General features: G+C 49.0%; 1 protein-coding gene across 1 annotated transcript in view; it reads left to right on the top strand.

Annotated features, from left to right (window-relative positions):
* Positions 1-6165: 6165 nt before the first annotated feature.
* Positions 6166-16934, top strand: part of IQCA1 (IQ motif containing with AAA domain 1) — a 97634-nt gene continuing 86865 nt past the window's right edge. Inside the window, exons 1-2 of the mRNA XM_050340538.1 lie at positions 6166-6222; positions 16302-16626. Of these exons, the coding sequence (XP_050196495.1) occupies positions 6212-6222; positions 16302-16626 (336 nt within the window). The 5' untranslated portion in view covers positions 6166-6211. The remainder of the gene's footprint in view (positions 6223-16301; positions 16627-16934) is intronic.

Here is a 16934-nt window from a genome sequence, read left to right as displayed (position 1 = left end):
ACTGATCACAGGGCTGAAGGAAGTGGTCAGTGCAGCCCAGCTGGCAGAGCCAGCCCGAGCTGGAAGACACCATGGGGGCCACAAGGCTGACCCAAGTTCCCCCCCAGTCTGCAGCAAAGAGCCACCCAGAGCTCCTTTCCACGCTCCCATCCAGGCCTAAAGGAAAACCAAACACCCATCTGCAAGGAAGTAATGAGCTGAGGGATGGAGCACCTCTGCTACACAGACAGGCTGGGACAGCTGCGGTTGTTCAGCCGGAGGAGAGGGGGTTCCAGGGAGCCCAACTTCTCACTCTGCTGGACACAGAGGTTTGCTGTGTCTGGGGACATGTGGGGACAATTGTCCTGCTGCAAGTGCGGTGACAGCCACTGTGCCTCGTGGGAGAGCTCCTGTGTTGAGCCCTCTAGGATAAGAGGAACACTGGTGCTCCAGGGTAGGGTGGTGGAGCAAGGGGTTTTTTTTCAGTGTGAGACATCCAGCAAAATCGACCCTCCTGGCACTCCTCCACCAGCCCAGCTTCATCCAGTTCATTAGCAGCACACAAACAGGCCCTTCCATGACCCCTCATGTCAGTGAGAGATCATGGAATCACAGAATATCCTGAGTTGGAAGGGACCCACCGGGATTGAGTCCAACTCCTGGCCCTGAACAGGACTCAGAACCCCAAGAATCCCACCATGTCCCTCAGGCTCTCTTCAAAAGGAAACTGCAGACCCAGTGAGGTCTCCCCTCAGTCTCCTCCAGGCTGAACAAGCCAAGTGCCCTCAGCTGGTCCTTGTATGGCCCCTCTGGGCCCTTCACCACATTTGTGTCCCTCCTTTGGATACTCTCTAATATAGTCTAATATATACCTAATAAATCTCTAATATACAATACTTCTTATACTGTGGGACCCAAAACCACCCTTGGGACTCAAGGTGAGGCCACCCCAGCACAGATCTCACACCTGTCCCCGTGGCCACACAAGAGACAGAATCCTTGACTCCCAAGTGGTGTCCTGAAGCCTCAGCTCATCCACCCCACATGGTGAGGAGCCCTTTGCCTGTTCTCTGGGCCAGCAACACTCACGAAAACTCCACTCCACCTTCCACCCTGTGCCCTGAGGGACAACCCAGACCTCTCAGTAAGTGCTTTGAAATCCAAGTTGCAAAGGCAGAACATAATTCCCATTATGTTCCTTGCTTTACTTAAACCCTGCACAGACAGGTGCACTAAGCTCTTTGCCAAGGACCCATGGTGAGAGGAACAAGACCCTCCAGTTTTACAAATTATCCCCTTGTAAGCTCGCAAGTCCCCTCTTAAGCTTGTAATAAAAGACTTTTCTGAAAGATGATGGCACCCAGTTTCCAAGGCAGCAGAACTTTTAAGCTCGTGTTTGCAAGAGCCTAAAAGCAATTACACATGCCAAAAGGAACAGGCCATATAAAACCCATCACCTATTCCTGCTGGAAAGATTAAATAACACGGTCTTATTTTTTAATGCAACATGATCCGGATGAGGAAGTTGCTAGTGATGCTGTACAAAAAATGTGCAATGCATGGAATAACAACTACAAATCCCTTTTAATCTCTGCTGGTACCTAGAGACCTCAGATGGCTTGCTGCCTGTAGGGATTATTGGAGACATGTGATCCCATAATGGAAAGATTGAGATAATTCACGGTGTTGACTGACCATTGATGGTCTGCTGGACCTCAGCTGCACTTCAGGCTGCAGTGATCATAGGATCACAGAGTCATGGAGGTTGGAAAAGACCCCCCAAAGATCATCAAGTCCAACCTTTGACTGATCCCCACCTCGTCACCCAGCCCAGAGCACTGAGTGACATGTCCAGTCCTTCCTTGGACACCTCCAGGGATGGGGACTCCACCACCACCCTGGGCAGCCCCTGCCAAGGCCTGACCACCCTTTCCAGGCAGAAATTCCTCCGGATGTCCAACCTGAACCTCCCCTGGCACAACTTGAGGCCATTTCCTCTTATCCTGTCCCTTGTTCCCTGGGAGCAGAGCCTGACACCCCCACCCCCAGCTCCCCCTCCTGCCAGGTAGTTGCAGAGCCAGAAGGTCCCCCTGAGCCTCCTTTTCTCCAGGCTGAACAAGCCCAGCTGCCCTCAGCTGGTCCTTGTATGGCCCCTCTGGGCCCTTCACCACCTTTGTGTCCCTCCTTTGGATACTCTCTAATATAGTCTAATATATACTTAATAAATCTCTAATATTTAATACTTCTTATACTGTGGGACCCAAAACCACCCTCGGGACTCAAGGTGAGGCCGCCCCAGCACAGATCTCACACCTGTCCCCATGGCCACACAAGAGACAGAATCCTTGACTCCCAAGTGGTGTCCTGAAGCCTCAGCTCATCCATCCCACGTGGTGAGGAGCCCTTTGCCTGTTCTCTGGGCCAGCAACACTCACGAAAACTCCACTCCACCTTCCACCCTGTGCCCTGAGGGACAACCCAGTGCTTTGAAATCCAAGTTGCAAAGGCAGAACATAATTCCCATTATGTTCCTTGCTTTACTTAAGCCCTGCTCAATAACAGACAGGTGCACTAAGCTCTTTGCCAAGGACCCATGGTGAGAGGAACAAGACCCTCCAGTTTTACAAATTATCCCCTTGTAAGCTCACAAGTCCCCTCTTAAGCTTGTAATAAAAGACTTTTCTGAAAGATGATGGCACCCAGTTTCCAAGGCAGCAGAACTTTTAAGCTCGTGTTTGCAAGAGCCTAAAAGCAATTACACATGCCAAAAAGAACAGGCCATATAAAACCCATCACCTATTCCTGCTGGAAAGATTAAATAACACGGTCTTATTTTTTAAATGCAACATGATCCGGATGAGGAAGTTGCTAGTGATGCTGTACAAAAAATGTGCAATGCGTGCAATAACAACTACAAATCCCTTTTAATCTCTGCTGGTACCTAGAGACCTCAGATGGCTTGCTGCCTGTAGGGATTATTGGAGACATGTGATCCCATAATGGAAAGATTGAGATAATTCACGGTGTTGACTGACCATTGATGGTCTGCTGGACCTCAGCTGCACTTCAGGCTGCAGTGATCATAGGATCACAGAGTCAAGGAGGTTGGAAAAGACCCCCCAAAGATCATCAAGTCCAACCTTTGACTGATCCCCACCTCGTCACCCAGCCCAGAGCACTGAGTGACATGTCCAGTCCTTCCTTGGACACTCCAGGGATGGAGACTCCACCACCACCCTGGGCAGCCCCTGCCAAGGCCTGACCACCCTTTCAGTGGAGAAATTCCTCCTGATGTCCAACCTGAACCTCCCCTGGCACAACTTGAGCTATTTCCTCTTATCCTGTCCCTTGTTCCCTGGGAGCAGAGCCTGACCCCCCCTGGCTCCCCCCTCCTGTCAGGTAGTTGCAGAGCCAGAAGGTCCCCCCTGAGCCTCCTTTTCTCCAGGCTGAGCCCCCCCAGCTCCCTCAGCTGCTCCTGCTGCTCCAGTCCCTCAATGTCCTTCTTGTTTTGAGGGGCCAGAACTGGGCACAGCCCTGGAGGGGCCCCAGCAGTGGGACAATCACTCCCCTGGTCCTGCTGGACACTGTTTTTGATACAAGCCAGCATGGATTGGCCTCCAAGGGAAGAGACAAGAAGGGAGACAAAGAAAAGGAGAAGAAAGCAGGAGATGGGGATGGAGAGCAGCTGAGCCAAACCTGAAGTGCAGCCACAGCAGGAATTCATGTCCCAGGCAGTGATTTGAGGACAGCACAGTTAAATAGCCCAGGCAGCCCCGTGCCCCCTCACTTCAAATTACCCAAAAGCTCAAGGATTCAACTGGAATGCAACTGCTGACACCTACAGCAAACCAGAACATCTCCCACTCCACAGTTTCTCTGTTTATAAATCTCTATTGTCTTAATCTAAACCAATTACTTACTCTCAGTCACACATGATTTCTATTTCAGCTACAAAACAAGCTCCTTTCCCATGAAAAAAAAATCTCCTCTACTTATTTCATAATTAATTTTACTGCACGACTTTTCTCAGCAACACAACTCTTTTTTTTTCCAAGTTCCCTACAAAGAAATGAAAATGAAAATCCCCTCTGCCCATGCACAGCCTCCCTGCACACTCTCACACATCACTTCTTTGTAGCTTAATTTCCCATTTTTAAAAGGAAGATATTTGCTGTCTTCCAGTTTTTTGGGGGGGAGTGAAGAAGCCAGGTGGGGAAGTGAGCAATGGGCATTATTCCATCATTAATGGAATAAAAGCTGCATTAATGCAGCTTCCAGCACAACAAAGATAATCTTGTGCACTGTGGCACTGTGCTAACAGAGAGCAATAAATTCAGATTAATAATTAACGTTCACATCATATCAAGTCATTTTGGTGTTCTCATTTTGATTCCTTTAGAAAGCTTCCTACTTCTTTATCACAAACACATGCAGTAGGTTAATAGCTATTAATTTCAGAAGTTACTTTTGAGCAGTACATTACAGAATAAAAGTAGGAATAACCCCTTTCACATTAATATGGCAAGTTACAAGCTGATTGTATAAACTCAGCCCAAAGAAAATGCAACAAGTACTCAAAGAAAAAAAAAAGCCCACTGATCCAATACACTTAAAGAAATTACATGATGGGCATCAGAAAAATAATGTCTTACATGCTTTTTATTATGATCTTGATTATCTCTTCAAGATTTGCATTTTCAAGCTTTTCCCCCAAAACCAGAGGGGCCAGGAACTTTATTTCAAAAATTTGATATTTCAAAAATTTGATTTTTCCCTTCTCCACTGGCTCTGAGAGGAGTGCATTTCCCCCCAAAAAAACTGTGCTGGAATCCTGTCTCAGTAGCTTTGATTTTTTCCCCTTTTAAAGAAGGACCCTTTGGATGTTCTGCAACAGGTGCTTCTCACTCTGCACACAAGCAATAAATTAAAACAATTCTATTTTAATATCCCAACTTGCCTGCCAGCTAGACATAGCTCACAAGGAGGTGAAACAGCTCTACCACCCCCAAAACCAGCCTCCTACCAAAACCAGGGCTCAGAAATTCCCATTTCGTCCATTCCTGATTTTTTGTCATATATCTATCTATGTTTATTTATTTATACTTATATTTTTATACACACACTTATGTGTTTTATATATATTTATTTATTTGTTTGCTTGCTTTAAGGAGCAAAAAAAAACCTGAGCAAATCCTGCTAGGAGTGATGACTGTGGGATGCAGACAGATGTCCCCAGCCCCAGTGGTCATTTCCCAGCCACCCTTGGTGCACAGATGTGCTCAGATTGGGGATACAAATGATGGAGGAAACACAGCGCATGAGGCAGGTTGCCAGCAGTTATAAGGGGAAAAAAATAATACTAAACTGGTTTTTAAGTGGTAAGGGAATGGAAAACCACCAGAGGGTTGCCTCAATATGTACTTGTGGGAAAGAAATGAAGCGGGGGGCTGGGCAGAAAGGAGGAAAAATGTGAATGCAACTGGGACAAGCCCCTGGGAGGGAAAAGGAAATAAAGGGATTGGGGGGTGGGGGTAAAAGGGAAGAAAGAAAATATCCAAGAGGCAGGGGAAAGGGAAAAAAAGAAAATATATGAAAGGGGTAAAAAAGGAAAATATAGGAAAGGGGAGAAATGAGAATGTAGGAAAGGGGGAAGAAAGGAAAAATATAAGGAAGGAGGGGAAAGGAAAACATAGGAAAAGGGAAATAAAGGGGGTGGAGAAGGAAACTACTGGGGGGTGAGAGGGGGGAACACACAACGAAAATAAAGGGGAAAAAAACCCGAAACTATCAAGGCAGGGAAAGGGTGTTTAACCTAAAAGAGAGCGATTTAGGTCAGATATACGGAAGAAATCCATCCTTGGAATTGTCCAAGGCCAGGCTGGACGCGGGGGGGCTTGGAGTAACCCTGGTCTAGTGGAAGATGTCCCTGTCCATGGCAGGGTGGGCAGGACGGGATGGCCTTCGAGTTTCCCTTCCAACCCAAACCGTTCCGTGATTCCATGGGGAGCGGGGGAGAGGAAGGGAATAAAGCGGTGCGGGGGGAAAGCTAAAAGTCCTTTTTGTGGCCGGACAAGCCCCGCGGTAGGGCCGGGCAGCGATCGCTCCTCCCGCTCCGTCTCCGCGGTAACGGCGGCGGCGGCGCCCGGAGCGGGCCCGGCCCCGGGACTGGGACCAGCACCAGCCTCGGATTGGGATCGGTGTCGGGGTCCTGCCCTGGGGGTCCCTGCCCAGCATGTCCCAGGCGTGAGTAACCCCAGGGAAGGGGGTATAAAAGCACCCCGAGCTCCGGCGGGGCCAGGGGGAGGCAGGGCCGGTTCTAGCGGGGGGGCAGGCGGGACTCGTCCCCCCGGAGCCACCGCGACAGCAGCAGAGTTAGGCAAAGAGCAGCGTTATTTATTCCCTCTGCTCGGAAGGTCCCTCGCTTACAGACCCATCCGCGCATCGGGGTTTTGTTTTGGTTTTTTTTTTTTTTCTTCCCTCGTGCAAAGCTTCCCGAGTTTGCTTGTGGTAAGAAGACACCGGGGATGGCACACTGGATCAAAGTGCCTGCGAGGAGCCCTACTCATTCCTCCGGGAACGTAACTCAAGAGTCCAAGCCCCCACATTAAGCAAGAATTATTATTGTTGCTGTGCTGTAGTGCTGGGAGCTGAACGGGAGCATCTCCCACAGCATTATCCTCCAGCTCCAGCAGCACAGAGCCCTGGGCACAGCTCAGTTCGGGGAGGCTCTTATTCCCTGTTCTGAGCTGGTTGTGGCTTGCTCAAGCTGAATAAGCAAAAGTACATTAGAGAAAGAAAAAAATTAAAAAGCAGTTCAGGGGTTAATTTCTACCTCCTTCGGCTCCTCTCCTTCACATCTAAGCTCTGACCTGGTCAAACCTGGCCATATCCAAACTGCTGTCCCAGCAGGTTGTGAGCAAAGCCTCTCCTGGCTTCTTTCCCGTGGTCCTCCTACTCAGCATCAAAACCTCCTGTTTCTTTTGCTCAGTATCATCTTTCCAAACTCCCAACTCATTGCCAGGTAAAACCCCTTGTACTTCCAAGCCTCAGAACTAGAGCAGCTCTCCTCGTCACCTCCACCTTGGGTTTCACAGAATCATAAAGACTAGAAAACACCTCCAAGATCATCAAGTCCAACCTTCAGCCACCACCATGCCCTCTAAACCATATTGTGGGGTGCCACGTCTACTTGTTTTCTGAACACTTCCAGCTGTGGTGACTCCACCATCCCTGGCAGCACCCTGTTCCAATGCTTAACCGCTATTTTAGTGAAGGATTTTTTTTTTAATATCACATCTAACCTCCTCTGCCTCCAGTTGAGGCCATTTCCCCTTGCCCTAGAGCTGGCTGCCTGGGAAAAGAGGCTGACCCCCACCTCACCACAGCTCCTCCAGGTAGCTACAGAAGGCAATAAAGTCTCCCCTGAGCCTTCTTTTCTCCTCTAACCCAGCCTCCTGCCTCAAACACATTTGCAGCCTCGGCCAAATAATCACCACGAATTCCACTGCTTTCCAGCCCCGCAGCTTCCTTTTGCATGCTCCTTGGCTCAGGAGAGAAAGGTGAGGGGAAAGGAATAGAGAACATTCCCAAGGGTACAGCAGAGACTGTCTGGGGGCTGGATCCAAGGACACACACCCAGCTCAGACTCCAGCAGGCACAAGTGTGAGGAAAGCTTGGTCAGGGGTCCCTGGTGAATCCAGTGAAGGACTTGGCTTGTAACAGCACAAATCCTACCTTACACTGCTGTGGAATCAGTTCAGGGGAGTTCACAAAGTAATGGATAGTTATCTAAATTGCAGTGTTTAGAAGGGGGGGAAAAAATAGGGGAAAAACAAACAAACAAACAAACCAACCAACCAAACACAGAAGTAGTGCTTGACCTCTTCCTGAGAGTTATCTCAGAGTTTGTCATTCTTACCAAGCCTCTGAATCGTGGCTGAGTATAGCTGGAAAATCCTTGTGATCCAACTGTTTTAACTCAGTTTAATTTCAACAGAGAGGGGACTCTTTAGCATTTCCCTCTTTGCATTGCCAACACCGAACAGCAAATCCACATAAACATGATACCCATCTCACACCACATGACAGAAACACAAATGCAGCTCTGCTTCTGAGCGAGGTGGTGGTGCTGGAAAGGGGCTCCCACTGGACACTGATGCTGCTGGGCTCAGTTAGCTGTAATCAGGCTGTAGCTGTGCTCAGCACAGGATTTATGGCTGGGCTAACCCAGCCCTTCACAAACACAAGTCTGGGTTGGTTCTTAAGGAAGTTACCCAGGCTACTGTTGCACAGTTGTATGTGGTGAGGTTTTCCTGGCTGTAACTATAAATCATAGAATTGTCTAGGCTGGAAAAATCATCGAGTCCAACTGTTCCCCCAGCACTGCCAAGGCCACCACTAACCCATGTTCCCAAGTGCCATATCCACATGGTTTTTAAATCCCCCCCAGGGATGGAGATTCCTGTGCCAAGGACTGATAACCCTTTCCATGAAGAAATATTTCCTAATATCCAATCTGTCCTAGATCCTCCCAGTATCTAAAGGGGGCTTACAAGGAGACTGGAGAAGGACAAGCCCCAAGGCAGCCTTTCCTGGAGAAAGACTTGTCACATAGGCATGGAGTAACAGGGAATGGCCTTAAGCAGGAGGGCAGAGCTAGATTGGATATTAGGAAGGAATTCTTCCCTCTGAGGGTAGGGAGGCCCTGGCACAGGCTGCCCAGAGAATCTGTGGCTGCCCCTGGATCCCTGGAAGTGTCCAAGGCCAGGCTGGATGGGGTTTGGAGCAACCTGGAATAGTGGAAGGTGTCCCTGCCCATGGCAGGGGTAGACACTGAATGAGCTTTTAAAGTCCCTTCCAACCCAAACCATTCATGATAAACTTTCCCTGGCACAACTTGAGGCCATTTCCAAAATATTTTAAATGCCATGTGACAGAATTATAACAGTCTTCCTTGCATGAAGGCAGCAAAGCAAAGAGCTAAATAATGCAGGGGGTTGTGAGAAAGAACTTTGGTACTTCAGAAATACAAATGCTGCACAGCACAAAGCCCTTTCTGAGCTGGAGTTCTGAGGCATGTTCAGCACCCTCAAAGCCCTGTGATTCTAACAGAGGTGTGGGCTAAAGCCCACGGCAGTGTTTAATTCCACTGCCTTAGTGAGCTTTGTCTCAGGGCACAGCCAGGATGCTGAGAGAGCACACAGCCACGTCCTCTTTGGGTCAGTAACTCCAACAGCCAGCCAAGGAAAAAGTCAGCATGTCCAGACATGCTTGGCATTTTCCAGGGACACTCACAGTGCCCAGGAGAGCACAGCCACGGGCTGTAGGGTGATTAAAAAGTGCTGGAATATCTCACTTCCTAAAGTACTCAGCCCTCAGCATTTGCATACAGATGTACCTTCTACTCCAGACACTGAACACCAGATATACATAGATGCTTTTGCATTTATGTTTTCCTGATGTGTTTCCTCCTCTTCAGTGAATTTGTTTACCATCTCCTTGACCTGTAGGATCTTGACCAGTAATTTCTTACTCTGCCCTGACAGTCCTAGTCCAGACAAGTTCAAAGCCGAGTCCTGGCACTGCTACCACTCCTACCAGGTTTTAATCAGCTACAAGACATTTGCCACTGCCACCAAGGAGCTTTAAACAATCAAAAGCGCTTTAAAATTTAATCTCATGTCACAAATAGAGTTTATATTAATTTGCTGGTTAAATATCGGATCTAAGACATGATCTTTAGCATCTCCCCTTCTGCTTCCGACAGGAACAACCAAAGGAAAGCTCTGTATTTTATGTTACATCCCTCAGGTAAAGAAAATTAGCGTGGCAAAAACCAAAATGTGAAAGAGCGTCAGTGCAACTTCCAATCCCCTCATCTCCCCCGCTCTCCGCGGCTGAATTACGATGCAATTTCTCATGTTGTGATCACATCCTATTTTCTTCCCACGGGGCCCCAGCCTCACTCAGCCATTGGGCTGCTGTTGAATATTTCTTTTTATCCCCTCATTCAGGGTCTGGCCCCAGGCCATATTCTTCAAATTCCATCCAAACGCCACAATTATGAGCTTCCTCCTGGGCATTCCTGGCATGTTCTCTCTCCCCTGCGTCTCCCAAGCAGTCACAGATCCATCTTTGCCCCTCCTTCCACCCCCTGGTGAGCATTAGCACATCATCTTGGTTATGTTAAAGCAGGAAATCAGGGACAGGATCAAACTGATCACAGCTAAGGCTCAAAGCTGCAGCTCCCTCCCGTGCCCACCTTCACCTTAATGAGCAGGTGGGGAAAGATCTCGTGCATTACCTGGACAGCGTCTCCTTTGGGAGCAAGCACTGTCAGTGGAAATATCCCAGCAGCGCTTGTGCTAGGAAACAGCGAAAGAACAGGCCACAGCTATCAAGAAACTGAGTAGATTGTGTTAAATTTGAGCTTAAAACCTCCTGCTCCTGGGCAGGGGCAGAGCAGCACCCAGACACAGCACTTGCCCTTTGTGCATGGAGTTGTAGGCAGCCAGATGGGTGATGGCTCTTTCCTTTCCTAAGGAGAGGTGGGGAGGGAGGAAAAAAAATAAAATTGCACATCTGGGATGGTTAAAGCTGAAATAAACTTAATTGCCACACGGAGAAAAGCGTGTTATAGGAAAATGCTTCTTGGGATGGGGCATCCACAACTTCTCTGGGCAACCTGTGCCAATGCCTCACCACCCTCACTGGAAAGAATTACTTCCTATTATCCAATCTAAACCTACTCTCAGTTTTAAGCCATTTCCTCATGTCCTGTCACTCCAGGCCCCTGTAAATAGTCTCTCTCCATCCTTCCTGTCAGCTCCCTTCAGGTACTGAAAGGCCACAATTAGGTCACCCTGGAGCCTTCCTCTTCTCCAGGCTGAACCATCCCAGTTCTCTTGGTGCCTCCTCTGAACTCTGTCCAGCAGCTCCATGTCCTTCCTGTGCTGGGAACCCCCAGAGCTGGAGGCAGCTCTGCAGGTGGGGTCTTAACCTGAGCAGAGGGTTGGAATCACATCCCTTGACCTGCTGGCCACACAGAACAGGATTGTCCTGCTAACCCCAGAGGGAAGGGCAGCCTTTGGAGCACTCAGCAGCAAAGTTCACCCCAGAATTTGGACTTATTCACTTTGGCATGTCCTCCTGTAAGAGAACAGCCCTTTTCCCTGTCAGCCTTGAGAGTCTGGCTGGAGCAGGTGCCTCAGACCTGCCGAGGTGAAGTGCTGCTGCTGCTGAGTGAAGCTGCTCCCTCGCCTTCCCTGCGGTTTCCCATTACATTTCTGCCGCACAAATCCTTTATCCCTTATTGTCCTTCTGTCATAGGACCCAGGACTGAAATTGGAGATGACAGAAGCACAGAGCTGTTCACGGTAACAATGCCAGCAGGCTGTGTGTTTTCCTCCTGTCACAACCAAAGCCTGCTGAGGTTTATCCTTTATTTTCCCCAAATGCTTCCAGCTCTATAAAACTTCGTGGCTAGAGAGCAAGCATGCTTAAAAAGTCATCTGGCAGAGTTACATTCACCACCAGCTGAGAAGTTTGGCATAATTGTGAGACTAATCCTGTTTAAGGAGCAAGGCAGGCTTAAACAGGCTCATGAGCCTGCACTGCTCTGAACTGCAGGCTAAAGGCTTTTAAATCAGGAATTAATTCAGGCAGCATTTCAGCCAATTTGGTTCATAAAATCAGAGAATATGCTGAGTTGGAAGGGACCATCAGGGTCATTGAGTCCAACTCCTGGCCCTGCACAGGACACCATAAAAATGCCACCATGTGCCTGAGAGCATCATCCAAACACTTCTTCAACTCACAGGTTGCCCACACTGATCTGTTTCTGCCTGCACCTCTCCACCTCCAAAAATATTTGTCTATAACAGGACAAAAGAGAAAAGAGGGGGCTAGTCCTATAGTATTTTTAGCCCAGCAATCACCCTGCAATACCTGAGCAGGCTGTGGTGGGGAAACAGCTAACTGCTGGCCTGGATCAGCCAGCAGGCATCCTAAATCTGGTGTTTTTAGAAAGAGAGAAGGGAAAAGGAAAGCAGCAGCATTTGTACAAAACCCCTTTTCCTCTAGGGGCCTCACTTTCCCCTCCCAACCTTTGTGTCTTGTTTCTTTATTTTACAGAGGCTGTAGGGCAGGGTTTCCCTCCCCAGTGTTTGCCCAGGGCTCAGCACAATGACTGACTTGTGTCTGGAGGGGACCCTGAGGACTGGCCCCTGCACACACTTCCTTGTCACTGGACCCCCATCTCAGTCCCCTCTGCTCCTCTGTGTGACTGCTGGCTTGTCCTGCATGGTGGTGGATAAGTGCTGGGCTCCTTGAGCCCTGCTGCACATCCCCTTCCTCTCACAAACCCTGTGGTGCTTTCTCCAGTCCCTGTTGATGGCCCAGCATAGCCCAGTCCCATCTCCTGAGAAAGAAGCAGCTCAGGTGGTTTGTAGTGGCAGGAGAGGAGCTTCAGAAATGTTTTAACACACACACAATTTAGGGCTCGTTGAACCACACGGGAGCTTCCAAATGAGGTGAAGAGAGCTAGGCCAAATCAGAGTCAAATGTTTTCCCTTCCCTCTCTTAATTTGGCAGGATTTTAAACACCCCTATAACTTGAGCAGAAAAGAAAAAAAAACATTGCTAAGCTTCGCTCTAAATGAGGAAGCTTTATTTTTGAGCAGTAAAAGTGAGATTCAAACTAGCAATCATGCTATGGCAAAAGAGACTTCTTAAACCTGTGCTTTTAAACTCTGTTTCCACATTGTGGGAGGGAAGAAAAAGGGACATCAGTGAGGAGTTAAAGCTTTGACCTTCCCTCCAAGCTGTGAGCTGCCAGAAAGCCCTCTGGGGGCTCTGGAGTTTAATCACTCGATGTGTTTTTTTCCACATCCCCATTACAGCATCGCTTATTTTCCCCACAACACCCCTATTTTGCAGTTGCTATGACAATTTGTAGCATTGCTTACACTGCTATATGCATGGAGACACCTGGAGACAGCCTTCTTCCCCAGCATTTAGTGACCTGATGCCTTGAGTAGGGGGGTTAGTTCAGTCCTGCTGGTCACCTGCACCAGGAGGCGAGTTCAGTGCTCTAATCCCATCTAATTCGGATGCAATTCCATTGGATACAGCTCACAAGATGCTCATTACAGAGCAGGAACGAGCCTACACGATGAACAGGAACAGCAAATAAAGCAAGCACAAGCACTCAAGGCTGTGTTGTCCTCCCCCTTCAGCGTGTGGAAGCAATTTAGAGGGAGTTCACAACTTAATGCAAAGGGACACTGAGCAAACAGGCAAGAATTCAAATGGGGACTTAGGGGTCACACATTGTCTGACTGCCAGGCAAGAAGAGGCAGCCCTCTCCTTTGCTTTTGAGGCATAACCTTGAAGTTACTCCTCCTTACTCCTCTTGCACACGTCTGTCTCTGAAGCTGAAGGGCTCCTCTGATTCACAGCAGCTCTGTCAAGTCCCCCAGATAGGATTATAAACACCAAGTACACCTGATCCTTCAAACTAGTCCAGGAGGGCTCCCATTTGGACACCAGTTAAAACCTGAAATAACTATTGTAAAGCTGTTCTGGGGAGGGGAAGCAAATAGCTCTGCATGTGTCCTGTAGAATTTTAATCAGGGTGAAGCAAAGAAACACTCACATCACTTTTCTGCTTGCCCTGTCCTGTTATCAAGTATCTGATGTCCCCATCACATGCCTAACAAACTGCAGCCCTAGGGTCAGGTCCTCCCATGGTGTCAGTCACCCTGACCACAGCAGGTACACAGGGACTATCAGCCCATCCCAGCTGAAAATTCAGCACTTCCACGTCGACCTTTTCCTTCGGTACTTCATTTTCCAGCGGGCCCGTCCTTTCTTTTGCCCTCATTTGCACAAAACATCACTGCTGCGAAAGCTGCAATCACACCATAATACCCACAGCCTTAACATGTGACCCACAGCAACGTGCTTGCAATCATCTCCGTGCTTATCTGCTAACCCAGTGCTTTATGGAAGCAATTAGGTTCTATCTGGAGTGCCTTACGTTAAGGTCCTTGGAAGGGCTGCAGTGCCCCCGGCCCCCTCCTCCCTCCACAGCTCATTCAAAACAGAGGAAAAAAGAGACTGGATATTCGCTGGCTCAGCAGGAGGAACCACTTGACATTCCTCAGTCAGAGGAGGCAGAAAGGGAGATGATTGTGAGCGGTGGGGTCGGTTCTCGGCGCGGTACGATCCGCTGGCTCCTGGCAATAACCTGCCTGGGAAACGCTCCAGCCCATGGATACCCACGGCTCGTAAATCAGCTGGGGTGGCTGTGGGGACAACTCACAGGGCTGGGTTTCCCTGAAGGTCTGTGACCTCCCCACTGTCTGTGAGAAGTCACAGCAAAGTACGTAGAACGCTGCGCTGTTTCCTCCTGCGTGGAAAACCCCGCTCACCAACGCACATCCTCCCGTATCCTGGCTCCGGAGGAAGCCTTCAGAACTCCCAGGGATCACCCAGCAGAGCTCCCACCTAACTGCTGACCTTGTCTGTGCCCATCTTCTGCACTCTGCTTATCTCCTGCACCTGGGTTAATTGCTGCAATTGAGTGATACGGGTGGTGCAATAGGATGTAAATGAAGCAGGGAAAAAGGAAGGGGAAAGACCTGGGTGGGCTGCAAGGAGCATTAGAAGCAAGACCAGCTGCATCCTGCAGAAACCCAGGTCAGCTGAAGAGAGCATAATACACACTTGACAAAGCTAATGGTGCAAATTCAATAGCAGGCTTCAGGTTATCGGTGTTTTTGCCAGCTGCTCCGGGTAGTCCCAACAGCCCTGTCAGCATCCAGGACGTGCAGAACACCCCACACTGGTGGGCTGGAGTCTGTCCTGTCCATCCCACATGGCCCTCTTGCAGCACAAAGCCTCAGGTCATTCTGTACTCTGCGATTGGGAATGATAAGATCAGCTGACAGAGCTCCAACTTAGGCATTTACTAGCAAGCACAAGCAATTTCAACAGCTGGCCCAGCTTTCCCGGCAGAATTAACACACCAGCACTCCCTCAGAGCAGCACGAGGTCTGCTCTGAAAGCTCCTCTAATAAAGGCAGGGCCTTCTACTGTCCTCCTTTTTTTTTTTTTTTTTTTTGAGGAGCTCTAGGAACAGCAAGTGATAACTTGGTTAAGCACATGGATGGGTCTAGATTGCACCACTGAGGTCAAGGGCCTTTATTGCTATGACTAACAAACAACAGTCAGCTTTCCCTGTTCCCATACCCACTGTTTTCTCCTCCTCCTGCAAACCTGCCAGCATGAGTTGAACTGGTTTTCTCCCAACATGACTGAGTCTCAGTGCAGAAGGAATTTCTTAGCTCTGCTACTAGAGAAGCTTTTTCAGAGATGTAAGATTTTTAACACTTCTCACACCCCAGAGTCTCCACCTGGCAAAGAGAGGTTACAAAGGAGAACAGGACCTGAAAGTGTCATCCTCACCACAGGTGATAACACCTTTCCATGACAAACCTGCTCTTTGAGCCCTTCTCTGAATTAAAGCCTCAGTGCTCAGAGTCCATTTCTTACTCCTTTAGGTTGATTTCCCAGGCTATTCTGCACTGATCTCCTTTTCTCACAAAAAGCCACTGACAGCCAGTCCGTGCTCACATCAAAGCTATTCCCACCAAAACTACCAAGTGAACAGCATTATTGCCCTCTGGAAATGAAGATGGTCTTAGGTGACCTCTTCCATGCCACATAATCCTGTAGCCACTGGACCAGATATTAAGCAATTGCCTGGAGAGCAACAGTTGCTACCGCAGAAATAGATTATTTTCCTCATTTGAATGTTTGAAATAACGCCCACAGCTCTGCTCTAGCATTGGCACCAACCCCACCCTTACCCTGCAGTTAACTGCAATCACCCACTACAGAAAGGCAGGACAGCAACACAAACTTTAGAAACATCAGTTGGTCCTCAGCCCAAACATGCAGAAGCCTCAAATAGACCTTCCCCATTAAAGGGCTTTGGGGGGAGACACCTTTTCTATTAAACATCTTCTCAAGTAGCACCACCCAATAAAACTCCTGGCACTGTTGGGGATCGTAACTCCAAGCATTTAGAGGATGCTTCAAGCGTGTCAAGAATTAAGTTGAAAAGCTCTTAAGCTTTCTTCAGCAAAAAAGGGAAACTTTTGCTAATGGTTTTTCAGATACTTTGTAGTTAAAATCTCTTTATAAATGCAATGGCTCGCATTTCCAGGTTTGTTTTTTTGAGAACTCCACACACACAAAGCCCTGGTATCTCTTGCTTTTACGTGTCAGGCTAACACAGCCTCCCTCTTTTCAACCAGCACTTACTGCAAGATGTGGGCAGACGCCCTGAAAGACCTGGACGTGCTGCTCCAGAAAGAGAGGGAAGAGTTCCTGCAGCCAGAGACGAACCTGGGGAAGGTGTCCAAGATGTTGGCCGCTTCCTACATCCAGTACCTGGAAGTCTTCCGTAAGCTGGCGGCCGCCTACGACCACCTGGTTCACCGGCAGAAGCGCGCGGCGATCCGGCCGGTGCTGGACGGCGTCATGGGCCGCATCCTGGAGATAAAAAGGGAGATGGTGAATGTGGACAACTCCGAGTGCCAGTACCTGGATGACATCCTGATGGAGCTCAATCGCCCCCTGGTAGGTTTGCTGCTCCCGTGAGGCTCAATCCTCCAGGGGATGCTCCCAGGGGATGGGGCGGCCGCGGCTCCTCTGGGCAAACCTGTGCCAGGGCCTCCCCACCCTCACAGCCAAGAATTCCTTCCCAACACCCCATCTAACCCTGCCCTCTGGCAGGATCAAACTTCGACAGCTCTGCTGTTGGTGTCGGTAGCTTGACTCTGGCAGATTTTCCTGTGGGATTAGATGGAAAATGGGAACTGCCGCATAAGGTACAGTCCACCTCGGTCTGCCCTTTGTGTGAAGGTGAAATCAGCCTGGCCAGGCCT

Source organism: Myiozetetes cayanensis, unplaced genomic scaffold (genome assembly GCF_022539395.1).
Source record: "Myiozetetes cayanensis isolate MyiCay16 unplaced genomic scaffold, myiCay2020 scf9, whole genome shotgun sequence".
NCBI classification, from domain to species: Eukaryota; Metazoa; Chordata; class Aves; order Passeriformes; family Tyrannidae; genus Myiozetetes; species Myiozetetes cayanensis.
This window is presented reverse-complemented; position numbering and strand designations above follow the sequence as displayed.